The 20596-nt window shown below is 38.8% G+C and overlaps 2 protein-coding genes and 1 pseudogene across 2 annotated transcripts; all 3 read left to right on the top strand.

The window, feature by feature from the left end:
* Positions 1-3188: 3188 nt before the first annotated feature.
* On the top strand, positions 3189-4030 carry LOC125120805 (interferon alpha-14-like). Its single transcript, XM_047769223.1, is given in 2 exon segments — positions 3189-3367; positions 3457-4030. Coding segments are annotated over 2 exon segments (753 nt in total).
* A 4672-nt stretch (positions 4031-8702) lies between these two features.
* LOC125119950 (interferon alpha-1-like) lies at positions 8703-9282 on the top strand. The gene has a single exon (XM_047767559.1). The coding sequence runs from the start codon at positions 8713-8715 to the stop codon at positions 9280-9282; it is 570 nt and encodes a 189-aa protein (XP_047623515.1). The 5' UTR covers positions 8703-8712.
* A 3913-nt stretch (positions 9283-13195) lies between these two features.
* Positions 13196-17007, top strand: LOC125120804 (interferon omega-2-like; annotated as a pseudogene).
* Positions 17008-20596: the final 3589 nt, after the last annotated feature.

Genomic DNA, 20596 nt, shown 5'->3' with positions numbered 1-20596 from the left:
TTTCCAGCTTATTGAAAGCTGACTTCTTCCTTCTCTCTTCAAAACTGATTGCATGAGGATTAAATTTTAGAAAATTCACGTGGCTCATTCTACAAGTCTCAAGGCAGTCACGTGACCCAAGAAGTGTGTCTTCTTTGAGCCTCTGGCAGAAGCAGCCACGTGCCTGCCTTCCTGTTGTACATACTGGCCTCACCCTTCCCCCCTGCATAGCCTTGTCCCCATCTGCGCTGCACTGAAGTTTGCCAACTTAGAATATGTCATTGGGTCAGGGGAAAACCACTTCCCTTCTTTCACAGTCATGACGTTCAGACTTATACTTGTTTTCTCTTTGCCCACAAAACAACGCAGATTTTACTTTCTAGGAAAGGTGCAATGAGAAACAGAAAACCTAAAGTCTGGAAAATGAAAGAGACTGTAGTCCCTTTGCCTTTCTTTTACTTCCCTTTACTGCTCTTACCTCATCATGAATCCAAACTACTGTAGCAGCAGCAGGACTAATCTTGCCCAATAAGCCCCTCAGTGAACATACTTTATAAAAACTTTAAGTGAAGAGTCACACACACGTAAAGGAAAGAAGGCAACTTCTTCCAGACACAGAGGAAGTGAGAAGCCCAGTGGTTTCCCCTGACCAACTGAACAACCGAAGGTCACTGGATTCTGTGACATGAGCTTCTCAAGAGAGACAAGATCATCACTGAATCCCCTGCCTCAGCTTTAACACTCTGAGCTTAACAAGTGTTCAGGAGTCTAAGTCACAAACACAATAATAAAATTTGTATTTGGCAAAATACAAATTATGTGTCTATTCAAGGTAAAGGGTTTGCAATTGGATAATTCCTCCACCTCCTTAGACACAACAAACATTTGCTCTCAGCATCTGAGGGCAAATGACACATTTGATACCTGAGAGAGGACACAGGTCAGGAGAGGAGGAGGTTATCACTGAGGACTAGGGGCCTTCAGGAAAACACTCTGGGGGCAAGGGGATTGGGAGTCCAGGAGGATGAATTATATTCCCAACAAATAAACAAGCGCCTCTGTAGAGAGACCTCAAATGCAAACTCTAGGAGAGGCGTCGCCTACAGGACTGTGAGGGAGCAGAGCACAAGCTTCCACCCTTAGAGCGGTGCCTGGGGCATTTTGGAGAGCAATCCTATAGCACTTGAAGTGTTTTACAGAGAATCAGCATTTAGGATAGTTGTCTGAAAAAATACGGTTGCTCTGTGAATCATAGAAATGAGATGTATAGTCTTTTCCTCATGGTTAGTCTTGGACCACCTCTGCTGATATTAGAGACAGATTTTTTTTTTTTCCCTTTTTAGGGCCACACCTGGGGCACATGGAGGTTCCCAGACTAGGGATCCAATCTGAGCTACAGCTGCTGGCCTACACCACAGCCAGAGCAATGACAGATCTGAGCCGCATCTGCAACTTACACCACAGCTCACAGCAATGCCAGTTCTTTAACCCGCGGAGCAAGGCCAGGGATGGAACCCGCAACCTCATGGTTCCTAGTCGGATTTGTTTCTGCTGCGCCATGTTGGGAATTCCAAGAGACAGGTTTTTTTTAAGAAGTTGTACAGACCAGGACATGGGTTAAAAATACAGGTGGGGGAAGGGTGATGAGATAGAGGACATTCCTATATTGTTTAGCTGTGGAAGATCATCACACTAATTCTAACTATTTCCTGGGGGAGTATTAGGGTAAAGTAAGCAAACCCCTTCCACAAGAATGGATTTTTTTTTTTTTTCCTTTTTAGGGCCACATCTGCAGGATATGGCAGTTCCCAGGCTAGGTGGAATTGGAGCTACAGCTGCTGGCCTACACCACAGCCATAGTAAGGCAAGATCTGAGCCACTTCTGTGACCTACATGGCAACGCCAGATCCTCAATCCAGGGATTGGACCTGCATCCTCATGGATTCAGGTTCATTAACTGCTGAGCCATGATGGGAACTCCCAAGTTAAAGAATATTTTAATGCAATATTAAAAAAAAAGAAAATTCTAAACCTACAGGATGAACAAAATATCAAAATTTTAAATAAAGACAACATTGACCCTGCACTTGCAACTCCGAGAGTGTTTCAAAGGAAGCTCTCAAGTTGTCAGTGACATTTGGGCAAATTTCATTGTCCATAAATTCTTACTAAAAAAGTTTTAAAACCGTCTGACCTACTAAATGTCCCAACAGCTTGTACAGGAAATGAACTCTTTCAAACAGTATAGTCAAGGCAGAGTCCTAGAAATGGTGTTTCAGTAAACTGACTTAAATATTATTAAAAACTGACACAGAGCCAGGAGACCTTGTCAAATATGGAAATTCTCTCAATTAATAACAAGAAAGAAGTAATCTTTAAAATATTAATAATAATTTAATGCTTCCATTAAAGACTGGAAGGTAAAATTAAATTATATTAAATGATTGCCTTGGTTTAAAATAAGCAGTTTTGGAGTTCTTTTGTGGGTCAGCGGCTTAAGGATCCTGGCATTGTCGCTGACACCGGGTGCATCACAGCTGTGGCTGAGGATCCATCCCTGGCCCTGGCCTGGGAACTTCCCCTTGCCATGGGTTGGCACACACACACAAAAAGGTTTACATAAAGTTTGATATAATTTTGTATTTTAATATTCAAATATATTTTATTATTTTGTTTTTTATATTATAAAATATTTCAATAAAATGTTAAAATATAAAAAATTTAAAAGTATTAAATTAAATGGATATCAATTAAATTAAAACTAAATTTAATTTAAAAATATAAAAAGTAAAATGCTAGCAGTTTTTAAACATCCTACTTGTCAATTCGTCAATACTCTCTCCTCCACTTTAACGTTGTAGCCTTGAATGACACCAGGAAAGTCACGCAGAATCTAGAACAGCTTCCCTGTCCTCTGGCCTCAGGAGGACAGCTCCAAATCACCCTCAGGGGGTCTCCAACAACCCCCACCCCGCAACCCTCCAAACGCCCTAGCTTCCCCCTTTCTCTGAGCTGTCCCTTAATCACTCCTCCAAAGCCTGAATATGTAAAACTGCCTAAAACTCGCTCTCATTCTAGGCCTCGCAGCTCTCAGAAAACAGATTCTTCCGTAAAAAATGGCCTCACTAAAGTTGCTGTACAAAAAAAACGCAGAAAACTCAGCCAAAAGCCCAGAAAATGTAAGATTCCGAAATCCCTTCCAGACAAAAATGTCGCTGGTGAGGCCGGGACTAGCCTCGCTCTTAGGCAGTCACGGACTCCGAAAGGAAGGTTTTTCGCGCACTATTAAAGCAGCACAAACCTGCTCCTTGAAGACGATCAGATCTTTCTCTTGCGCTGCCAGCCCCGCTGAAACTCTAAAAGTCGGTGTTTCCAAAACAAACCCCATGTAAGGACATCCTGCGCCCACTTGCAGCCGCCTAGAGAAGCACGCTGCCCTGGATTCGGGGAAGGAACGTTTTTACTTATAGTTTAACGGTACCTGCGCGCCCCCTGGCGGTTCTCTCGTGAATCACTGAAATTCTCAGTGGCCCACATCTATAAGCTTCTGGCAGGAGTGATACTCTGCTCCATCCATGCTTGCTCTCTTGGCCAGAACTTATCTGGCATAGAGAACAGGAAAACCTTCATGATTTTGAGACAGATGAAAAGGATTCACTCTCATTCATGGCTAAAGGACAGAACTGACTTCCAATTTCCTTGGAAAAGAGGGAATACCACCCAAAACAAGATGACTCGAGGCTCCTGTTACCACCCTCTGATGCTCCAGCAGATCATCAACCTCTTCAACACAGAGAACAGCCGTGCTGCTTGGAACGACACCCTCCTCGATCAGCTACTCTCTCGATCATGATCATGATCATGATCATGTGATCATGGCCTGGAACAACTAGAGCAGATGGAAGAAGACAGTTTGGCTTGTGCCTATTTGGGGATTGTTGTCCAGAAATATTTCCAAAGAATCCATCGCTATCTCAAAAAGAAGGAATATAGTTCCTGTGCCTGGGAGGTTGTCAGAGTAGAAATTGTAGTGTGTCTTTCCCTCATGTAACCATCCTCAAAGAAGAGTCAAATAGAGAAAAAAGTCACGCTTGTGACACATCCTAATCAGTAACAGTATTGTTTGATTTGACCCCCAAAGCAATCTTACCTCACATTTCCACACATGCTGAAAAATATTTGAAATGAAAATCATGAACTATCAAAAATATGTTTAGAGAGACTATGATTATCTCATTGAATAAATGTTTTTATAGAGTAATTTCTTAAATTTGATGAAATTATTGGGGGCCATTTGCTGTTCCTATGTGGGAAGTTTATTTTTAATGGAAAGGTTTTTAGGATAGTCTGTTGTTGCAGACTTTGGTCAGCTAGCTACTGCAACAAGTAAATAGCAATCTGTCAGCAATCTGATCCTAAGAGAAATTTAAGTTTCCTTTGTATCAGAATACAATACAAGCACTCTGATCAGATGAATCTTCTGATTGGCTCTCCTCTAAACAGTGATTCAGTGCCCTAAGTACCGGTTATTATCTGGCTTTGGCATTTTCAACATATGATTTCAAATTTCTCTGTAGTTGTTCAGTTTTTTTCTCGTCAACAGGAAATGGAGTAAGTATGGGGATAGCATGGGATGTTTTCTAAGGTCAGGTCAGTACAGGGCAATGTCACTTCTGCTCACATTAGTTGGCCTGAGTTGATGCTCATAGGAATCCAAGTGCAGAGAAGTTAGGAAATGACTCCGTGACTAGTGTTAGAAAAGTTCACTGAATGAGACCACCTTTTACCTTACACTAATTACAATAATGACATTCTGGGTGGGAAAAAAAACAACCAACGTTCTTTGCTGCACACAGTTTTTAAGAAAACAATCTGAGGCAAATTATGATTCTATAATATCAACTTAGGTATATTGACTTAGCTGTCACGCATTAGAGTTCTAGCATCATTGGTTCTGAGAGAAGGATTCAGGTTGATTCCCAAACGCATAGGCTACTGAGGAAAATATCCCCACCTGTAGACCCATTACAACTGGTTTCCTTTTTCCCTGGGGAGACAAGAAAAATATGACCAGGCAGCTCCTTGCAAGTTCTTGAGGATCACTGAACTAAAAGTGAGAGTGAGTGAGTCTTCCATTTAAATCCTTGCTTGTGATTTTCATCCTAATCTTCTGAATACTAAAATGCAAATTTGAAGAAAACACTCCTGCAAAAAATACCTCATACAACACTCCATTAGAAGTTCCCTTGTAGAACCATGAAGAGTTTGTAAATTATCTTTAGATTATTGTCCTCTCACATCACATGTAATAATGTATGTTGGTATTTAATGTATGTTGGTATTATTTCTCTTCCTATTATACCATGATTGTTCCCTTCATGAATACTGACTGAGCTCCTGAAATGATAGGGGCTGGACTAGATGTCTAGGAATCAAGACAGACATCTTGGCTTGATGACAGATATCAGAGAGTTTCTCTCCCTTTAGGTATTTTCTAGATTCCTGGGAAGTATTCTGAGGAGAAAATAGTTCAGGTCGTGTCTTAGTCTACTCCCACTTCTTCTACAGTATAGCAAAGACTGGGTAGTTTGTAAAGAGTAGAACTATATTTCTCACAGTACTGCAGTCAGGAAATCCAAGATCAGGGTGTCAGTGTGGTCGGGTTCTGGCGAGATCCTGCTTCAGGTCTCACACTACAGAGTTTCCTGTAACCTGACAGGGCAGAACAGTGAGGGATTTATCTCAGACATCTTTTATTAGGGTCCTAATTCCACCTGTGAGGCCTCCATCCTCCCTAATCATCTCCCAAGGACCCACCATATAATAGCATCACTTTGGGGTTTAGGACTGCATAATTCGAATTTTGTAGATCCTCAAACATTCAAAACCTAAAGGTCTTTAAAGCTGCAAGCCTGGCATCTGGAATTAAGAGTAGAGTGTTGGTGAGTAAAAAAGAAGAATGAGCAGGGTGGCAGGAAAAAGAGAAGACTAAGGACTCAGAATCCAAACTCTTGATTTTGACCTGAACTAATGCTCTAATTATTATATGACAGATTTTGTGTATCAACCTGAAATGGAGTCCACCATCCCATGGACGAGGATGAAAATATAGGAGGCAAACGATTTTTCATCTTTTTTGTGAGGAGTCTCCAAAGAATTTCAGGATAAAGGTAGTAACAGTCTCATCTATAGAACCACCAAGAGTAACTGGGTAAACGTCTGGTTGCTGTGAGCTGTGTGAATCATGGCGAGTCTGAGTTTAGATACATGGCTCTGTATCTGACACCAAGCTATTTATTTTCTATTATGACACAGTAGAGGGCAAACTAGAGATGAGGCCATCCTTGGGAATTTATTATGGTCCTAGGGAAAGGTGAAAAATGTGCTACATTTGCAACTTGAACCATTAAGAGCTCTTAAAAGAAAGAGAATCCTGGTGATTTGAGCAACAATCTCAGTAGAAGTAAAATGGAAATATTAGCCATTGTCTATTGTAATCCCAGCAAATATGGCCATGATGAAGCAAAATACTTTGGTGATTCATACATGCCTTCCAAAAGGACAAGAAAAATCTGAGATACTGCTTTAGTAAAAAATATATGATGGGTGATTACACTGGGCCTGGTGCTGAGGATGCCACAGAGAGTAAGACAGAATCCAGTTACGACATAGCTGATTTGCCAAAGATGGTCACATGCCTACTGTTTAAAGTTTGGAAGTTTGAGGGCTGAGGGAACATAAAACCCACTGAAAAATCAAAAGAATTCTAGAATAAAGTTGAAAGTTATTCCATTCCACAACAGTTATCAATATTCAGTTCTCAATTACCCGTAATGATGGCTTCCTTTTGCTTATAAAGAATAGACTTGGGGAGTTCCCGACATGTCTCAGTGGTCACGAAAGGGACTAGTATCCTTGAGAATGTGGGTCGATCCATAGCCTCACTCAGTAGATTAAGGATCTGGCATTGCCATGAGCTGTGGTGCAGGTCGCAGATGAGGCTCAGATCCCCACATTGCTGTGGCTGTGTTGTAGGCTTGCAGGTGTAGCTCCAATTCGACCCCTAGCCTGGGAACCTCCATATGCTGCAGATGCGGCCAGAAAAAGCAAAACAAAACAAACCAAAAAATTAGACTTGGATTGGAACATCTCTCTGAAAGTCTTAGAGAAATCTGATATTTCACAAAAATAAAGACTCAAATTGATGATGATTTCTAAATCATGCCTTTTCTTTGCTCTCATGGATACAAACATTAGCTTTTAGGGCTACAAAAAAAATCATGCTACTACAATGGTGTGTAGCACTCCAAAATTCAACCTATCCAACAAAATCTTAGTCCTTGGTATTCATTTTCTCTTTGGGTTTTCTTCTTTGTTACAAGAGCAGTATGACATTGGGTTCACTGAAAATCAACAAACTGTATACACAATCAGAGCCACAACCTATGGTGACATGATGGCTCATTAGAAGAGCCATCCATCATTTGCTTGATCTCAAAGGCATATTGTGAGGGGTGGCTTTTACTTACTTATGAGCTGCAATTCGCTGTCTTGTGGATGTTGCTTATATTTGAACCTCAGTGTCATTCAGATTATGGGAGTTAAATACAAACACAGATTTCTTTTTGTACATTAAATACAAAGATGGTTACATTTTATTATTTAATTCCTCTAAAGTTGTTCAATACATCAAAAATTATATCAAGTGCTAAACAGAAAAAAATTGAAAATATCTATATATTGGAGTTCCCATTATTGTGCAGCAGAAACAAATCTGACTAGGAACCGTGAGGTTGCAGGTTCAATCCCTGGCCTCAGGCAGTGGGTTAGGGATCTGGTGTTGTCGTGAGCTATGGTGCAGGTCACAGACACGGCTCAGATCTAGCACTGCTGTGGCTCTGGCATAGGCCAGCAGCAACAGCTCTGATTAGACCCATAGCCTCAGAACCTCCACACGCTGCAGGTGTGGCCCTAAGAAGACAAAAGAAAAAAAAATCTGTATATCTATTAGCCAGTGAAGTTAAAAAATATTTTCTAATATGAAGTAAAATTAAAAGTTAAGTACCAAAAATAAATATTAAGAAAATAATTTAAGTCTTTCAATGATTGTAACCAGTTTTGAATGATTTTTAATTTATCCATATTTTATTATTATAAAGTATTTATATAAATTTTATTAGAAAATGTAATTTAATAATTCTTACTATGTAAGTCAATATATTATACTAAAAGTCACTCTGCCAACTTAGTTTGCGAGATTTAGTTATAAAGGTAAATTAAAATTCAATAACTTTTACATTTCATTTATAGCTTAAAACTTTTTGTCATTTTTACTGTGACTGAATATAAAGAGTAAGCTTTGTACTTTCTTTCTTTTTCTATGGGTAAAATAGAGATATCCATGGATTACACAAATAGATGCACAGTATATCTGTGATCACAAAATTTTATGGGGCACAATCAGGGGAAAAAAAAATCTAAAAAGGCTCTGGGCAGAGGAAGGGAAGGCAATAATGAAAAAGAAATGGTTGAGAAATGTTGCCCTACCCATTTGGAGAGTGCAAAGTGAAAAGCAGAAACAGAACTAGAAAGTAAGAGGGAACATTCAGAAAATGGAAACGAATTCATCCCCATTTAAGACACAAGCCTGAGGGAAGGTCTTCAGACATCCTAGAGAGCAGGGTCACAGAGTCACCCACCTCAGCCAGGACAGCAGCATCTGCAAGGTCCCCAATGGCCCCAACCTCAACCCTCCTCACGGTCCTGGTGCTACTCAGCTGCAATGCCATCTGCTCTCTGGGCTGTGACCTGCCTCAGACCCACAGCCTGGCTCACACCAGGGCCCTGAGGCTCCTGGCACAAATGAGGAGAATCTCTCCCTTCTCATGCCTGGACCACAGAAGGGACTTTGGATTCCCCCAAGAGGCCTTGGGGGGCAACCAGGTCCAGAAGGCTCAAGCCATGGCTCTGGTGCATGAGATGCTCCAGCAGACCTTCCAGCTCTTCAGCACAGAGGGCTCGGCTGCTGCCTGGGATGAGAGCCTCCTGCACCAGCTCTGCACTGGACTGGATCAGCAGCTCAGGGACCTGGAAGCCTGTGTCATGCAGGAGGTGGGGCTGGAAGGGACCCCCCTGCTGGAGGAGGACTCCATCCTGGCTGTGAGGAAATACTTCCACAGACTCACCCTCTATCTGCAAGAGAAGAGCTACAGCCCCTGTGCCTGGGAGATCGTCAGGGCAGAAGTCATGAGAGCCTTCTCTTCCTCCACAAACCTGCAAGACAGACTCAGGAGGAAGGAGTGACAGACACCTGGTTCATCTCGGAAATGCTTCTCACTGACTAACAAGCCCACACTTCCTCCTGTGCTGCCAGGTCACAGCCCCTCATTTCTGCTGTCATCCTGCTATGAACTGAGTCAATTTGTAAAAGGTTTTCAGGAGTATTAAGCAAAATCCTGTTCTACTCTTTAGGCACTGGTTCCTTACAGATGCCCCTGATGATCTATGTATTTATATATTTATATATTTAAATATTTATTTATTTAACTATTTATATAGATTTAAATTATTTTTTATACTATGTTAACCTTTACACTGTGAAAGTGAAAAAATACATTCTTTGTATTTAGTCAATTATTTTCTTTGTTCATTAAATTTTTATTATAGAAAAATTCTTGTATATGTTTATTATTTTAGAAAACACATCTATACACACACATAATGGTATACTAGTCATCCATAAAAAAGAAGGAAATAGTGCCATTTGTACAAACTTGGATGGACCAAGAGATTATCATACCCAGTGAAGTTAAGTCAGAGAGAGAAAGACAAATACCATATGATATCACTTACATGTGGGATTTAAAATATGATACAAATGAACTTATTTACAATACTGAACCAGACTCACAGACATAGAGAACAAACTTATGGTTACCAAAGGCAAAACCTGAGTGAGGGAGATAAATTAGGAGTTTGGGATTAGCAGATACAAACTACTGTATATAAAATACATAAAGAACAAATTCTTGCCTATAGCACAGGGAAATGTACTCAATATCTTATAATGAACCATAATGAAATAGAACATGAAAAAGAATATATATATGAATTCATATATATAAATGAATCACTTTGCTATAACCAAAGACCAACACATTGTAAATCAGTTATACTTCAATAAAAAATAAAATATCAAAGAAGCAATTAGTCAAAATGTTTACTTTCCTGAAAAAACATTCCACCACATCTGATTGTAACCTGAAAAAAGTATGGATAGTACAGAAAACTACTAATTACTGTGTTATCCAAGTTATAAGTAAAAAGCGACTTCTTCTAAGTCAGGTTTTATGCTGCCCTCAGGAAACAGAGGTGAATGTAAGAAGTTCAACTGTACTTTCTTTTATTTTTGATTTTTGTAGAGAAACCAACCTGAAAACAATAAACATAATTAATATTAGTTATATAAGTATTATACTAAGAAGAAGTAAAAAAAAATAAATTTCTCAGCAGAAGCTAGAGTAAGACATGTCAGGAAATAAAATCAAAAGCAGTAGTCTCTACATTTAAGTGGCCAACATTCAAGTGCAAATATCCTTTGGAAAATGGATTTTTGAGTTTGCAATTTACAAGCAGTTCCATGAACTGAAAGCCATGGAACAAAAGTAGTCATGTGTAAAGAGTGACTAAAATGAGACAGGACTTAACATTGACTTATGGAATCTTCAATGAGTAAAGGGAGGAAAGACCCACCAAGGAAACAGAGGTAGAATGGGCATAAGTTAACAGGATAAAGGGGAATGGCAATAAGAGCCAATTTAAAAGACTAAAACTGCTCTCAAGAATTGCTTCATTCCAAATGTGGATTGAAACTGTCCAGTATATCAGGAAAACAGATGTCATTGGTGATCTTTGTGAGAGCTGGTTTGATGGAATTAATCGCCAGAAACAACATTGGAGGAAGGGTGAATACATGTTTGACATTATATATAGAAAATATTGAAAGATGTGAAAGATTTGCCTTGTGAAATGCAGAAGAGAAATGGAGTGGGAACTAGAAAGAATTATGGACTTTTTTCTGCATAGTTTTCTTCTTTTAAAATAATTTATCTCTGGGTGGATTTCATGTATTGGCAAATAATAAGTATAATATTTATTTAAAATCATGATATATTTATAATGATCATTTATCATCCTTTAGATTAATAGGATGTTGAATGCCAGTAAGCTTCTCTGTGTACTGAAGCCATCCACTACTTAGAACCGACCTTAGTGAAAGCTGATTTGATGGAATTAATCAGCAGAAACCATACTGGAATAGGTGAAAAGGTGCTAAAAGAAGAGTACTCCAATTATCATTTTTTTCACCTGTGCAATCACTTTACTTCTTTCGCCATCATCATAGTCAGATTTATATTTGTTTTCCTTTTACTTCAGTACATCCAACTATAAGGACAGCTTTCTAAGAAAGCTGAATGGAGAAAGAGAAAAAGGTGTATTGAAAATTATGGAAAATAATGATACAGACCCTTTATGTTTCCATTTTTACTTCCCTATTTTGTTAACTAAGAGATAAAGGTCAAATAGAAGCTAATTCAGAATAACAAGACAACCCTGGCCCAGAAAAATACTGAGTTAAAAATGAACATATAAAGTTTTAAAGACTCTGAAACTAGTCAAGCAAAGATGGCAAAGTTTTCTAGTATTAGACACTAGATTTACTGCCCTACATTTTCAGTGTGAAGCTGAGAATCATTAGTCAAATAGGCTCAGTAGAATTGTACTGACTGAATCTAGGGACAGCTATTAATTACTTCAATATAAGTTTCTAATGTCAAGTAAATCATCACTGAATCTCTGTGGCCAGCTCACAAACTAAACAACATAGTAAGTATTCAACACTTTAATGAATTGAGCTCAGTATCAAAATCAACACAATAAAATAAAATCTCTTTAAGCTAAAAATGAAAAAAAAAGCTACTTTACACAAACATGTGCTTCCTGTGCACACATATGCATCACACACACACAACACATGATGCATAATGTTGGCTTGTGTCATCTGGAAGCTATGGAAATATTTGACACCTGAGCATCCAATGAAAAGAAGAGGTTGTTCACAGAAACACTCTTGGATCTGGGGCAGTTGATTTTTTAGGGGGACAAAAGCAATTACCCCTCATGAAAGTTTTGTTAAAAGTTGAAAGTGTGATAAGCTGACTCTGAGAGCGCATTAAAGAGTGAGAGAGTTCAACTGGAAGATGTGTAGCTGTGTGTGCTACACATCATGTGAGATGAAACATGAGCTGATGGGTGAGGGGAGATGGAGTGGTAAAGGATAAATATGTTGTAGATATTGGGATCAGAACTGAAACACCCTTGTGAAGAAATCAGCCAGGGATCTATTAGTAGGAAAATGTAGAAAGAGTGAAAAATGCCAGTTGCATTTCTGGTTCTGAGGCTCCAGTGAAGCACTGCCACCTGGTCATACTTTTTGTACACAAAATCTGAGAATATTATTCACTAATGATTTTGTCCTGGAGTTACTGTTGTGGATCAGCAGGTTAAGAATCTGACTAGTATCCATGAGGATGCAGATTCCATTCCTGGCCTTGCTCAGTGGGTTAAGGATCCAGTGTTGCCACAAGTTACGATGTAGGTCTCAGTCACAGCTGGGATCCTGTGTTGCTATGGCTGTTGTGTAGGCTGGCAGCTGCAGCTCTGATTCGCCCCCTAGCCAGGGAACATCCATATGCCACAGGTGCAGCCCTAAAAAGCATAATAATGATAATAATAATAATGTTTTGAGCAATTAATATGACTCCTATATAATGATACTATTGTGAACAAAACATAGACCATTTTCCTAAGGTCTGGTAAATCTTTTCTTAAGAGGACAAGTTCAGAGGAATGAGGTTGATTGGCTAACAAACAAAATAAAGAGGTCAAAACCAGAGCCCAGGAACAGAGGCAAAATTTTGTTCTTAGCAAGGAGAACTATTTGCATACTTTTAACTCCAACCAAGAGACTTTTCTCATTTGAAAGCTTTGAATTTATTTACATTGAAACACCTGAAGTTTTTTTGGCAAATTAAAGTTAAATTGAAAAAGCAAAAATAATAATATAAATGGTTTATGTATTCTAATCTATTTAGAGCATACATAATAGAAAGCAAAAAAAAAAAAAGAATAAAGAGTATACAAGAACACCCAGAAAATGAAAAATTACAATGTTTTATATTTAAGAGACATTTACAGAAAGGACTTCAGAGAAAGTAAGGGCCAAGACTCACACAGACACACACCTCATTCAGGCTACCAGCACTGCCAAGATCCTCAATGCCCATCATGTCTGATAGCCCACTTGGTGGGTAGCTGTAGTATCATCTGTTCCCTGGGCAGTAACCTGCCTCTGGGCCATGGACAAGTTCATAGGAATACCCTGATGCTTCTGAGACAACTGAGGAGGATCTCCTTAATCTCCTGAGTGAAGGACAGCTCTGGGAGGTGGTGGATGGCGGCCAGCTGCAGAAGGCCCAGGCCATCTCTGTCCTCCATGAGATGCTCCAGCAGACCTTCCTCCTCCTCCACACAGAGCGCTCCTCTGCTGCCTGGGACTCCACCTTCCTGGACAAGCTTTGCTCTGGACTCCATCAGCTGCTGGAAGACCTGGACTCCTGCTTGGTGCAGGTGATGGGAGAGGAAGAATCTGTCCTGGGAATATCAGGCCCTATACTGGCCATGAGGAAGTACTTCTGGGGAATCCATTGCTACTTGAAAGAGAAGAAACAGAATGACTGTTCCTAGGGAAACTGTCAGAGTGGAAATCAGGAGACCCTTCTCTTCATATTCAAATTTGTAGGGAAGATTAAGAAATAAAGTAAGGGATCTGGAAATGGCACTCTTTAACTATCACACAAAGTCATATTCCCACATGTTCAGTCATTTTAAAAAACTCTCATTTCTGCTTACTCTTAGAATGCATTGAGTTAAATTATTCAAAGTTGTGTTTAAATGTTGCTCTTAAGTGTTTATCTCTAAGGGCATCATTTCATTAGAGATAACCTATAGTGATGTTATGTATGTTTTAATGTATTGGGGGAATTTCTGGTTTCTCATTCAACAGGTAACAAGCTTGGAAGTAGTCTTTCCCAACTTCATATCAACAACAACAAAAATGCAGAACAAAGTGAAAAACAACTCTTCTTAGATCCATCAGAGAATCGAGGTCACAGTGCAAGCTGCTGCCCTTATAACTGTGGAGAGAGGGGGATGCAGAGATCATGGCTTAGCTGGAGCAGAAGTACAGGACAGAAATCACAACTGAAGCTAGTATTGGTAAGAACATTTAAACTTTACCTGAAGAACTGCTGGAGATCCATATGGATGTTTGAGATTTAAAAACTGACTGCGAGATGTTCAGTCTTCAGGAGCCCCACACATTTGTGAATCTTACCTGCAGGACCTCACCAGGTTCTCACTGTGGAGATCAAAGAAAAACCTCCTGGTGCTTTCAGCATAGGAAGGAAAAAGAAAATCATTTTGAACTACTCTCACAATGTTCTTTTCCCTTTAACAAAGGCTGCCCTCAAGAGAAGCTATTTTACCAGAACCTAACCCACCTGGGGGAAGGGAAATACGCAACTCTAACCCCTCTAACTTTCCTGTCTCACCTAATAGGATGATTTAAAAAATCCGAGAAGTACTTGTGAAGGTCATAGCCCATGAGCACAGATTCACTAAAAGATGGAGACATTATCATAGGATTATAGAACACTTTCCTTCTTCTATACATAACTATTATGTCAACTGGGTTCCTATAATAGAGGAAATGCAAATGTCAGACTTTATTTAAGAAGGAGTCTCCAGGGCAATCCAAGGACATAAGATGAGACAAAAGCATAGGCATGAGAGGAAATTTTAGCCTCTGACACCTATAGCTACAGCAAACAGTAAACATAGCCCAACTCCTAGCAAGATAAAAGTAAATCCCAACTCTAAATATCAGTTTTCCTCAGTTCCTTTTACCCAGTATATCATGTAAAGCTTTCAACAAAAACTTACAAAGCATATTGAAAGGCAAAAGACACAGTTTGAAGAGAAAGAGCAAGCATCAGAAGTAGACTCGGATTTGGCAGAGATTTTGGAGTTATCAGACCTGAAATTTAACAGAACTGTAATGAATACATTGAGGGCTCCAATGTATTCATATATTTGTTCATTAATTCATTCATCTACTTTATCTATGTCATACTATATACGGTGGTTAAAATAGTTTTGTTCAGATAATACCATGTTAACATTTATAATATCTTAAATGTGACAAAATGACCATTTTTTAGTCAAATTATTTTCTTGTTTAACTTATGAAATTCTTTCTCAGAAAACGTCTTGTAATTGTTTATTTTGGAAAACAGAAATAGCCTAAATTTGCAACCCATATTGAAGAATGGATGATAAATTAAAATTACTTATTTTTTCCAGTTGGTTATATTTTAAAATAGCATATTTCTATGCCAGATTATGTGACTATTCTGGGTATACAGAGGCAAACAAAGCAACTGTGGACACCTATTCTCTTGGTGCTTTCACATTTGGGAAGAAAAAGACATAAAATAGTAACATGCTTAATGAATTTCAATATTGTTTCATCTTACAATGAAAGATAAACACAAGTATTCTTTCACCAGAATCTTGAATGAAGGCTATCAAGAATGAGGCAAAAGCAGATGTGCCCTATAAAGTGTCTGAGAAAAATCCAAAGGCAGACATCCCATTGGTAGATGCATCTGCTGATATGGAATCTTCAACAATGTACATATGGAGATATTAATTTGCAATTGCTGCAGATTTGCAAATAAAGACATGATAATTGAAGTGTTTATTTTTGAGCAGAGTTTAGAATGAGAAGACAATCTAAAGCTTATGAAGAAGTTTAAATTTTAGGGCTAAAAGACAAGGAAAGACTAAAAAGGTAAAATAGATGGCGTAGCCAGTCCACTCAGGAGACAACCATGGAAAAAAGATCTTCAGAAAGTAATGAATAAGAAAACACAGGGCTTAAAAATTGAGCAGTACCTTCAGGGAAGGGTAGGGCTAAACTATCCAGAGGATTTGAAAACACAGATGCCTTTAGTGACTTTAGTAAGATCTGGTTTGGCAGAAAAGTAGAGCAGAAACTAGACTGCAGACTGAAGGATAAATAATAGTAGTGTGATATAAGTTGTTTCCTTTATCTTCTTATCTAGGTCAGTCTTGCTAGAGTTCGTTAGAGTTCTATATATTTAATAAACTTTTTTTTTAAACAAGTTCTTGGTCTTTGTAATTTTTTATATTCTATTTTCCTTAATTTTCTACTATCCTTATTGCTTCCTTCTATTTATGTTTAATTGGTGCTTCTATTAATAGCTTGTTAAATTATAAGTGAAGAATGTTGATTCTGGACTTTTCTTCTCCTCTAGCATAAGTAACTAAAGTCATACATTATACTTTAATTCTGCTCTAGTAGCTTATTACAAATTTTGATATGTTGTATTTTCATTTACTTGAAAATAGCTTCATTTTTCCCTTGGGATTTCTTCTTTGCCCCATGAGTTATTTAAAAATGTGTTATTTAATTTCCAAATACTTGGGGATATTTAAATATCTTTTGTATTTATTTATTTATTTTGCTTTTTAGGGCTGCACCCACGGCATATGGAAGTTCCCAGGCTAGGGTTCGAATCAGAGCTGTAGCTGCTGCCCTTTGTCACAGCCACAGCAATGTGGGATCTGAGCCGCATCTGCAACCTACATCACAGCTCACAACAACACCAGATCCTTAACCCACTGAGTGAGGCCAGGGATTGAACCTGCATCTTCATGGATCCCTGGTTGGGTTTGTTAATTGCTGAGCCACGAAAGGAACTCCCCTTATTTTTTATTGCAGTTAAAGGACATACTCTGTCATTTCAGCTCTTTTAATTCTATAGAAATTTTCTTATGATCCAGAATATGATCTATATTTACGAGTGCCCTGAAGAAAGCTGAAAAAGATACACACAAACACACACACACACGCAGACACATATAGTTTGCTTTTGTCTTTTTAGATGGAGTTTTCTACAAATGTCATTTAGTTTAGGCTGGCTTCTACTGCTTTTCAAGTAGTTTCATTTTTATTCTATCCATTAGGTCATTTACTGCAAAGAAGTGTTGATATCTTCAACTGTAATTGTGGATTTGTGTATTTATGCTTTCAGTTTTGTTAGTTTTTGCTCCACATACTTTGATTCTCTGTTATTGGATATGTACAAATTTAGAATAGTTATATCTTTATGATATGCTAGTCATTTCATAGAAATTTAGAATAGTTATATCCTTAAGATAAGTTAACCATTTTCTTTCTTTCTTTCTTTCTTTTTTTTTCTGTCTTTTTGCCATTTTCTTGGGCCGCTCCCGCGGCATATGGAGTTTTCCAGGCTAGGGGTCGAATCTGAGCTGTAGCCGCGGGCCTATGCCAGAGCCACAGCAACGTGGGATCCCAGCCGCGTCTGCGATCTACACCACAGCTCATGGCAATGGCAGATCCTTAACCCACAGAGCAAGGCCAGGGATCGAACCCGCAACCTCATGGTTCCTAGTCGGATTCGTTAACCCCTGAGCCACTAAGGGAACTCCTCTTTTTTTATGTCCAGCAATCATTTTTTTCAAGTCTAAAAATGGCTAATATTGGAGTTCCTGCTGTGGCTCAGTGGGTTAAGGACCTGATGTAGTCTCTGTGAGGAGGCATTTCAATCTCCGGCCTTGCTCTGTGGGTTAAGGATTTGGTGTAGCTGCAAGCTGCAGCACAGGTCACAGACGTGGCTTGGATCTGGTGTTGCTGTGCCTGTGTAGGCCCACCTGCAGCTCTGATTTGACTCCTAGCCTGGGAAGTTCCCTATGCCACAGGTGAAGTCTAAAAAAAAAAAAAAAGTCTAATATCAATACAATTATGTCAGCTTTCTAACAAGTCCATGGTATAATTATTCCATCTTTTAATTTTAACTTATTATTATGTTTCTATATTTAAAGTGGGTTTCTTACAGATGGGGGAAACTGGGTATGTTTTGTATATTTATTTGTATGCCCTAAATCTGAATTCTTTATATTGCATAGGAAGTTATGTTGCCTTAGCCCTCTACACTCTGATCTTTAAATAACAGGTATGTGACCTTCTTTGACAAGTCAGCTCTGTAGTAACTGGACCCTAGCTTATCCTCTGTGGTATCCTCGGCACCAGGCCCAGCATAATCACTCAACACATAATTTTTACTAAAGCAGTTTCTCAGATGTTCTACTGGAAAGCATTTATGAATGACCAGGTTATTTTGCTTTTCACGGCCATATTTACTGGGATTATAAAAGACATTGGCTAAAATTCCCACTCTGCTGGTGTCAACAATACCTACCAAGTTTATTGTTCAAACCACCAGGATTCTCTTCCCTTTAAGGAAGTATATACCTATCTGCTGCTTCTGATACCTCCCACTTCCTCTCTGCTTTCCAGTATCCCATTCTTCTACTCCCATGTCACAACCATTTCCTTCCTCTCAGTGAAGAAATGTCCCGTGTGCTCTCTTAACTCACTCTGCATTAACCTGTAACACCCATACATACAGCTGTTTCCTATTGCCTTGTGGTTTCTTACTGTCAATTTTACTTCAGTACAAAACTACCAAGTGAAAAGCAAAAGTTGTGTGAAAGTTCTAGGTTTCTGGGAAACTCTCATATGAGAGACCATACTCTCCTGGTGAATATTTTTGGAAATGAGTGAATGTCCCTGTTATAATGATGTAACACTAGCTATAGCAAAAAGGAAATAGAAAGCAGCACCCATTTCACTATGTGGACTCTTAAATATTTATGATGGAAGAGTGCCACCTGTTGTTGGTCAAGGTGAAGAGTGACCGTCACCAATCTGGAGATCAGGATTCTGTTCTATGCGTGTTTTGTCCCCTAGCAGATTTTCCTTTAGAGCTAAAAAAGGCTTTTTCTTGGAAAGAACTCCTTTCAATAGTCTAAGAAGCCCACTTTCTTAGCTTTTAAAATATTTTAAAAAGTATACTTTTTAAAAAAGAGCAGTTAGGGTCACAGCAAATTTAAGCAGAGTTATAGAGATTTCCCATATACTCCCTGCTCCTATATATGCATAGTCACCCCAAATATCAACATCCCCCACCAGATGGAACATTTGTTACAATTGCTTTCAAGGGTGTGAAAAGTAGTTCTTGGGGGTATGAACACATCTTGGACCTTACAATGGTTTGTGGAGCTCCAAAGTTCAACCTTGTATGGCAAAAACCTTAACTTAGTATTTACCTTCTCTCACTGGCTTTTCTTGAGTATCGCAAAAGAAACACTGACACTAAATTCATGGAAGATACAAGAAGTGTATGCAATATCAGGGCTAAAAACTTATGGCTAACAGATGGCTGAGGTTGGAGGACTTTCTCTGCATCCTTCCCTTGCATACTGTGAGAAGTGGTCTTTGCATATTTCTTGCTGCTATTGGCTATCTTGTGGATGTTGCTTATGTTTAATCCTCAGCTCTTCTGAGTGTGATGTGGGCTTTGGGAATGAAATACAAATAGGCTACATTTTATGATTTAATTCTACTAAAGTTATTCCACAAATCAATTGATATGTCTAGTGTTAAATGGGTAAAAAATGTTAACAATATCTTGATGAATATCTAGCAATAGGTGAAGTTAAAAATTATTTTCTCATATGAAGAAAAATTAGAAGTATCAAAATAAACAACATTCAATCATTTTTAGCAGTTTTAAATAATTTAAAATATAATTAATATAATTTAGAAACAGTTAATTTGGATATGTATTTTGTATATTATAATGTATATAGGTAAACAAATTTATGTCACTCAGTAAATTTAGTTATAAAGTTGTGTCAACAACTTTTTTTTTGCCATTTCTTGGGCCGCTTCAGTGGCACATGGAGATTCCCAAGCTAGGGGTGGAATCGGAGCTGTAGCCACCGGCCTACACCAGAGCCACAGCAACGCGGGATCCGAGCTGCGTTGTCTGCAACCTACACCACAGCTCACAGCAACATTGGATCCTTAACACACTGAGCAAGGCCAAGGATCGAACCGGCAACCTCATGGTTCTTAGTCGGATTCGTTAACCACTGAGCCACGACAGGAACTCCTGTGTCAACAACTTTTAAATTTAATTTGTAGCTTAACATTTTTAGTTATCATTAACCCTGCATTGAATAAAAGAGTAAACTGTACACTTTCCTTTTCTTTACATAGAGATACCCATCAATTCCAGAAAGAAACACAGTATATTTCTGTTACCAAAATTCATGGGGGACAATTAGGAAAAAAATATCTAAAAAGGCTCTGTAAGCAAGGAAAGAGGCAATAATGGAAAAAAATGGTTAAGAAACCCTGCTCTAACCCATTTGGAGAGTGCAAAGTGAAAAGCAGAAACAGAACTAGAAAGTAAGAGGGAACATTCAGAAAATGGAAACGAATTCATCCCCATTTAAGACACAAGCCTGAGGGAAGGTCTTCAGACATCCTAGAGAGCAGGGTCACAGAGTCACCCACCTCAGCCAGGACAGCAGCATCTGC

This window comes from Phacochoerus africanus, chromosome 2, assembly GCF_016906955.1.
Source record: "Phacochoerus africanus isolate WHEZ1 chromosome 2, ROS_Pafr_v1, whole genome shotgun sequence".
Taxonomy (NCBI): domain Eukaryota; kingdom Metazoa; phylum Chordata; class Mammalia; order Artiodactyla; family Suidae; genus Phacochoerus; species Phacochoerus africanus.
This window is presented reverse-complemented; position numbering and strand designations above follow the sequence as displayed.